The 8,212-nt window shown below is 37.4% G+C and overlaps 1 protein-coding gene across 1 annotated transcript; it reads right to left on the reverse strand.

The window, feature by feature from the left end:
* Positions 1–1,840: 1,840 nt before the first annotated feature.
* Positions 1,841–7,890, reverse strand: LOC7490333 (anthranilate synthase alpha subunit 1, chloroplastic). Its single transcript, XM_002316187.4, has 11 exons — positions 7,609–7,890; positions 6,893–7,077; positions 6,607–6,796; positions 5,558–5,709; positions 4,998–5,113; positions 4,659–4,905; positions 4,494–4,550; positions 4,140–4,292; positions 3,279–3,359; positions 2,705–2,791; positions 1,841–2,359 (listed from the first exon to the last, which is right to left on the reverse strand). Exons 1-11 carry the CDS (start codon positions 7,754–7,756, stop codon positions 2,033–2,035), a joined length of 1,743 nt encoding a protein of 580 aa, XP_002316223.2. The 5' UTR covers positions 7,757–7,890; the 3' UTR covers positions 1,841–2,032.
* Between the last annotated feature and the right edge of the window lie 322 nt (positions 7,891–8,212).

Raw genomic sequence — 8,212 nt, forward strand, 5'->3', positions numbered from 1 at the left:
CTGTCAGTAAAATATGATGTTAAAAATAATAATCATAAAATCAAATCAAAACAAAGCAAAAGAATCTTGCCACTCTACGGCCAGATATGAGAGAAGGGAGAAAAAGAAAACAAGTGAAGAAAACCATCCCTTCCCTTCTCTCCCACCTCGATTTCATCAATACCCGAAATCCAAACCCCACAACCTAACTCTCTAACTCCATGGTATCTCTCTGGCGGGCCGCGACGGCCCTAACCCAAACCCAATCAACCCAAACGGACGGGGTGGAGTTCTGGTCGAGCCCAGAGCGAACCGGGTGGCTAATGAAACAAGGAGAGCACATCAAAACATGGAGACGCCGGTGGTTCGTTTTGAAACAAGGGAAGCTCTTCTGGTTCAAAGACTCCACCGTGACACGTGTGTCTAAGCCACGTGGCGCTATCCCGGTTGCCTCTTGCTTGACAGTTAAAGGAGCCGAGGATGTGCTTCATAGACAGTACGCTTTTGAGTTTTCTACGAGGAACGACACCATGTATTTTATTGCAGATTCTGAGAAGGAAAAGGAGGATTGGATTAATTCGATCGGACGGTCTATAGTTCAGCACTCGAGATCCGTCACCGATTCTGAGATCGTTGATTACGATGGTAAAACATGGTTATGGTTATGATTATATACACATATATGCTTACGTGTTATAATTTGTTATAATTTTGATTTTTTTTTGGTATGTAAGAATTCTTGATCAAGGGGTGATAATCATATCTTTATTAATTGGTTGATTGCATAATTTATGGTAAGTGTTAATTAAGTTTGGGATTTTAAAGTTGTGAGGAATTCTAGTTGGTAAACGATGATTTTGGTAGAAAAACAGATTGCCCTGGTTGAAGTTACGGTTTGCACTAGTGCACAAGTAACCATTTAAACCTACTGATCCGCCCATGCTCTAGAGGAGGAGGTTCGCTAGATTTGGAGCAGATTGTGATGTTGGAACGTCTTTCTAGTTTTTAAATGCAAAAGGCTCGATGGATTTAATTGCTTTGAACACGGATTGCTGGCCCTTCAATATGATACTATCTTCTCTGGGGCTTCAGATGTGGCCTTTCCAAGTTTGCAATAAAAATATCCTCCTCTACTGATCCTCCAATATTAGTAATATTATGGATGGAAGAGGAAATTATTTTCCGCAGAACCTTGTTCAACAATGTACGATAAAGAAGCATGTAACTAACGTTAAGCACAGGGGAGTGATTGCTGGTATTGTGAGGCGGAAGAACACTGGTTTTCTTCCTGCATGCATTCATGCTCTGAAGAACTTGAAGAAAAGGCGCATCATCACACTCCTGTTTTGATCTATTTTCTGCTCAACCACATGGGAAACGCTACTGTTACTTTGCCAATGCTGGGACCTCCTCCCCATCCAAATATGAAACACTGACATGTTGGAAATATGGAAAAAAAAAAAAATCGATCAGGAAAGGAACGCAAACACCATTAAGGTATCATTTTATGAATTTCATTCCTGCATTCAAGCACATAAATAAAGTAATCAATACTCAATACCAAGTTCAGTGGGAAAACGTAACTTAAATCCCACCTGCCTTGGTTTTAATTCCTGCTCTGCTTGTCCCAGTGCTTGGATTTTGTTTATGCTCTAAATTCAACACAATTAAATGGGGCCTCGTTCAGCATAAAAGTTAGACCGCACTATACCCTGGATCAGTTGAGGAAAGTTATCTTTGAAGTGAATAGATATTGGATCAGTTTACTTAAAAAAATTATCATTAAAGCTAATAGTTTTCCCCTTTTCAGTTCCTATTAATTGGTATTCCTACTCAGAATCTTGAGATCCTCAACGGCAAGTAATGAGAAAAGGAACACTATTTCCATGAAAAACTGACTTTGCTCTAAAACAAGCAGAAGTTTGACATACAACTGGTTAACATTCTTTTCTTACTCTGCCTCTCAGGCAACTCTAGCTTGCTTCCAAAGCAGGTTGCTACCTACAAAACTTCAGCTGGTATTGAAATCTATATTTGCATCTGTTGCTAAAACTCATGGTTTGTTAACAAAAGTTGATTCTGCCAAGTCGATGGCACGAGCAAGTCCAGCAGCTTTGTTCTGGCATTCACGATGCTCGTCGTCAGGTACACTGTCTGCAACTATACCAGCACCAGCTTGAAGGTAAGCAATCCATTCACGGCGCAGCTGGGCATCCTTGTATGAGTACATTGTGTTGTATTGAGTTCCGGTTGGGAATACCATGGTCCTAAGAGCCAGTGCAATGTCCATATCACCAGTGAAGGAAACCCCACCTAGTCCTCCACTGTATGGGCCACGCCTCGACACCTCCATTTGGTCAATCAATTCCATTGCCTTCACCTAGATCATAATTCAAATGACGATCACTGGAATTTGCAAAGGGAAAGGAACATTGCATCTTGATAGTGCTTGGGAAAGCAATTTGGAAAAAATTAGGCTGTAAAGTCTAAACGTAGTCATGATAGATTTCCACAAACAACCTTGCCAATACAGGTGCAGTCACAAGGATGCCCTAATACCAAACAAGCCACGGTAAAGCATAAATAGTGACCAAATAATGTTCGCAAATTTAGTTCAGCCCAAACTCCAAGTCAAGTTGTGAGCATCTCATCAGTGATTTAAAAATCATTAGAACAGGAGAATCGAGTTGAGCAGGAATGGGAAACAATAAGATGAAAAGCAAACCTTTGGTGCTCCACTGACAGTTCCAACAGGCAATGCAGCACGCAGGGCATCCCAGCAAGTGAGATGATCATGCAACTCTCCCGTGACCTGCATTTTGGGGGAAAGCATGGTTTTCATTAGTAAAAGTTTGGTTTTAGCTAACCAGCCAAAAGAGGACGAGTCCTTCATCTATACATCTCAAATCCACATGAAACCAAATACTGCATTGGCAACTTCCATGCCATTGTCCACACAAATTAATTGCTTAAGAAGAGTTATCAGCATCACCATCAATAACATCACAAGGAAAATAGCAAATTATTATCCCCTTATAACTATCAAAATGATCCCCTTACAATGCTGTCAAGAAAATGAAATGCAAACCTGTAAATGCCATGGACGAAAGATGCGAAATATCATACTTGCATCGTAAATTTTTAAGGCATTTATAGAAATTAACTTTCCTTTGCGTCCAATTCTCAAATCAAAGAATACAATAGTTTGAATATCAAAATGACAACACGTGGGGATTCAGAACATAGTTTTTATATAAAAGCTCAATCAACATTTTGATTTTGTAGGCAGAGTGTCTCACCGTGGAGCTTATGTGCATAACATGGGAATATCGTTCAACATTCATAAGCCTTTCCACCTTCACAGAGCCATGTTTTGAAACCTACAATCAACAACCCAGAATGGCTAGTCAAGCAACTTTATTATTGAAATATAGCTCACTCTTTTGGAGGAACATCTATCCATTGAATACTTAAACAAACTTGGTGAAACAGCATTTAATAAAAAAAGCACGAGACCAACAATAAATAAGCAAAGCAACAGCACACAACATCACTTGTTGAAGAAAAACTATGCTGACAACAAATCAGAGAAAGAAGAAGATACATGTTCTTTTTCCGATAGACAAGAAATTCCATCCACTTGGCCTATTTTTATAGTCAAGCGGAAGAAGATATATCTTAATTTCAGGATATAAAATGATGCTGAGATGTTGATCATCCAGATAACAATTTATATAACAGTGAAGAGAGTAAACAAAATTACATTGTTCTGACTTATAACCAATAACATTGTGCAGAAGAAAGCTAGAAATCGAAAATTGATGACAGCCGTAGTTTAATTTGTTGTAGTCAGTCACTGATCACTGTAAAAGTGAAAGCTTTCCGACATAAATATTTAGGATGATCCTTGAAATAAACAACTGCAAATCAAAGAGCATATGTGCATGGTTTGGTAAAAGAGACTTTTAACAGAGTGATTTAGTTCTCCATAGTTGACCCTTGAAATAAACAATTGCAAATTAAAAGAGCATATGTGCATGGTTTGGTAAAGAGACTTTTAACAGAGTGATAAAATTTCTAGCTAAAATTCAAGGAATACCATGTCAATTGACTATGAGCTTCAAGAAATAAAAGATAACATTCACAATCAGTAGTAAAACCTTTCCAACATCATTTCTTCCCAAATCGACAAGCATGGTATGTTCTGCACACTGCTTTGGATCCTTTAGTAATTGTTCCTCCAACACTTCATCTTCTTCAGGTGTCTTGCCTCTTCTGACAGTCCCAGCCAGTGGCCGATTGACTACCCTATTCTGTTCAAGAAATGTAACAATGAAAAATCTTGTGAATATTCTCAAAACTAGCCAGTAAATTAAATGAGCATAAGAAGATCTGCAATCAGCTTTATTACAAGTAAAATTTAAAACCAAATACGGTGCTGTTGGTGCGGAGCGAGTCATTTGGCTTGAAATATCATACCATAGTAATAGAAAATCATAAATTTAGCATCTTACATTCTTTACACGTGTAAGAATTTCTGGACTTGAAGCAACAAGAATACACCCTCTAGCCTGTATGAGACAATAGATTTGTAGTATGAAAGAAATGTTAAGCATTGCAAGTTGTGCATTGACCAACGCACTGGAAAAATAAACACTATACTACAAGAGAGCACATACTTGCAAGTAAGTCATGTAAGGACTGGGATTTACGACTCTCAATGCTCTATATATTTCAAATGGGTCAGCAAAGGTTCGGCGTTCAAAGCGCTGACTCAGTACTATCTGGAAAATATCCCCAGCCTGGATATGTTCTTTTGCCCGTAGTACTGCTTGCTTGTATTCATCACTGGTCATGTTCGAGTTCTTCAACAAGGGACCAAAATGCTGAGTGTGTAATTTTACAGAACCTGGAGATAGCCTTGGCCTAGCAGTGACAATCATATTAAAAAGAAAATATAAATGAACTTCAGAGAAAAACAGTAGAAGAAAATTAAAAAGAACAGAGAATTAACTCACGGATCAATATCCAGTACTCTGGCCAACAATTTTTCCAAACGTTTCATTCCATCACTGTATGCATCCTCAATAGAAGAGTATCTATCTATCTTCACCCAGTGAATTATGTATGCTTTCTGAGAATAAACAAAAAGATAAATTTAGAACTACAAAAGCCTGTATAAACATTCTGTTATCTACATTAATCTTCAATAAGAAGACAGCTTGGGAAAATAATAAAATTCTTAAAAAAGGGATAATGAGCAGTGACAATGCACCAAAAATAGAGCATGTTGAACTTGCCACATAGCTTGCTCAATAAAGCGCGCATTTCATTTTGCTCTATTATCTACAATAAGAATATAAATCAAGCATGCACATTAAAACAAACCTATGAAACCTTACTTTGTTTTTTGTAAATTCTAGTGTGTTTATTTCAACATTCAAGCAGGAAATGGAACATATTGACTATGATGTCATTGAAATGAAAAGCACAGATAACACATAGATAGAAATGGAAGGTCACTACTTATAATCTGGAATTGCACCAGTAATTTCCTTTGTCAATAAAAAAACAGTACCTTTTCCACATGATCAAACACGATCACATCATCATAAAGTCCCAGATGTATGTCTGGAAGATTCCTGTCATCCTTGGGTGCCCTTGAAAATGGCAGCTTTTTCTTCTCCGTGTATCGAACAGTGTCATATGAGAAATAACCAACCCAGCCACCTGCTCATGACAAGGATTATCATTAGATATGGCCATAAAGACTGTATGGAGACCACATTGATTAAGATTTTGTGGAGGGATTCAACTATGACACGACCACGCTATAGATAGATAGTTATATAATGACAGAAAGAAAGAAAAAAAGGATGCATCTGACTTTCCAATTTGGCTGTAAAATTCTAGAAATAAATCCATAATCCACGCGGTCAGGGTAGGGGTTGAATAACAAAGGTGCATACAAATATTCAAAGCAACACCCATCACGACATTCATCATTTCTACAAGGCATGTGCATGGAAATGCTGTATGTAAATCATACTACCATGGGTGTTTCTACTACAACTGGCAAATATTTCACATCATGGTCAAATATAAGTTATTTCCAGTTGTTGTATTCTTGGGGGTTTGTTGGTACTCAGTACTACATAATCTTGCCGTTACTAGTAAATTCTGATTCCTTGAACAATAATATTTCTGATTATGAATGGCACCGAATAATCCCACATCCAATATTACAGGTGGCACCGGATAACTACAAATTCTCAATTTGCCACGATAATTAAGGCCGATACACAGAGACCATGCCTGTCTACAAGGTTTAAAAAGAAAATTATTTTAGCAATTTAATCCCTTACATTCTAGCACCAATCCTTGGAGATCACAATAAAGCTGTTTACTGAGTTGTTAATTTATCAGTAAAGGCCAATTACCTACCAGAGTATTCCCCGTTTCGCATTCAGCATGGCAAATCAAAGCAACCAATCATTAAAATAGAATTTAGAACAGCAACTAGATTAGGTCATATGTTTTAATAATTAATGAAATTATGCCCGAATCATACTTAAAGAGGATCTCATATGGGCCATTTAAATTGTCTGCAGAGATTTTTTGTCTTACCACAAAATGCGTCTGGAAGTCCATCAATGAGTTGGGGTTTCCAAGCCTCTGATATTCTTCTTGGAACCACCATCGCATCTTCGACAATCTCCTCAATCAATGTACCGGCTTCATGGTCCATCAGACTAACCTTATCTTCTTTTGCTACAATCTCAATTGCTGGTTGAGCTCCAACCACACTGTAACGCCCCTATTACCATCAATCCAACCTTAAAATTAACAACTCGTGATAAAAAAAAGGTCGACCACCTATGTGCAAAACAAGGAAGCACTGGAGGGCTCTTACCACACTTGAAACCCGAGAACCAGGCTCCACGGACTCAAATAGAAAGCTAGGAGCATCTCTATCATCTTCTTTCACCAAACACCGATAAGCAGTGACTGGAGTGAGCTGGTCAGAGAATATACAGGTGTGAAGAGGTACCAAATTTCCATTTTTAGCAGCTTCCTTGAACTTGGTGGCATCAACTACTACAAGAAACACCAACCAAAATTAAAACTGAAGCTTAGAAAACAAGTTGCTATAGAATTTGTTCAATAAAATTAACATAAATTTTTTAAAGTCAAATTCTTTAATTTCCCTAAAACACGTTAATTTGTTGTTGATTAAATGAGAGCATTAAAATTGACAAAAAAAAAATCATATCTTAATTCTTTAATTATAATTTACCAATCGTAATGACACTTTAATCAAATGTTGCTTAGGAAGTTGACTACCAGAGATATAACAAAAACCAAAAAAAATCTGCACACTATATTTAGAGAGAAAAAAAGGCGAACTTAAATCTTAATTGCTTTCCCCTCTATTTCGCAGCAATCAAGCATTGGATGCAAAAGGAAGAGCAAGATATGACTTCTTCCCAATAAAAAGCTTCTCTTAACTGATAAATCAATATATCTCATGTTCCATTTAGAAGCCACACTAAACAATTACTGCTCAAGATTTTCTTCCCATTCCTCACAATACTCTCAGCAACAAAACACTTCGCAATCAAAACAAACCTAGAGAATCACTGGAAAGGGAAATGCACTTGAGTGGACGGACACACGAGACTGAACTGGACCTCCTCGTTGAAATGCCGGTGACCGGGACTGGACAGAGCCGGTGACTGGCCAGAGACAAGCAGTTAGAGAAGATTAGGGTTTGCATTTTGAGTAGAATCTCTAGTGGCTCTGTGTTGTTGGTAATAACACAGTTGCCGTTTCGTCTCTTCTTATATTTATAGGCGAAGATGACCGGAGAAAGAGAGGCAGAAAGGCAAGCTTTGAAACGTAATGAGTCCGAAAACGACACCTTATAAAAGGTGCGAGGGTGTTGAAATGAAAATATTCTTTAATCCTTTTAATGATTATAAAATTTTAGGAATTTTTTTTTATTAGGAGAGAACTAACTTACATATATCTTAATTAATTTTATAAATTCTGAAATTAACAATCATAAAAGTTTTCAGTAATCATCAAATTAATAATTATATAATAAAAAACAAATTCCAACCTCTTATCACTTAACATCTAGGTTAAAATTGGAGGAATTTTCTTCATGAGTCTCTTGGTGGGAATTTACCTTCTATTTAGAGGCTGGCAGCATTAAATGTCTGCCGGATTG

This window comes from Populus trichocarpa, chromosome 10 (genome assembly GCF_000002775.5).
Source record: "Populus trichocarpa isolate Nisqually-1 chromosome 10, P.trichocarpa_v4.1, whole genome shotgun sequence".
Lineage (NCBI taxonomy): Eukaryota > Viridiplantae > Streptophyta > Magnoliopsida > Malpighiales > Salicaceae > Populus > Populus trichocarpa.

Excerpts from the sequence above, each read along its gene's own strand:
- LOC7490333 (XM_002316187.4), bottom strand. The coding sequence starts at position 7,756 with ATGCAAACCCTAATCTTCTCTAACTGCTTGTCTCTGGCCAGTCACCGG. Across the intron at positions 7,078-7,608 it reads CCTTTCCAGTGATTCTCTAG|TAGTTGATGCCACCAAGTTC; the intron begins GTTTGTTTTGAT and ends TGTTTCTTGTAG. Across the intron at positions 4,906-4,997 it reads AGAGTACTGGATATTGATCC|GCCAAGGCTATCTCCAGGTT; the intron begins GTGAGTTAATTC and ends TGTCACTGCTAG.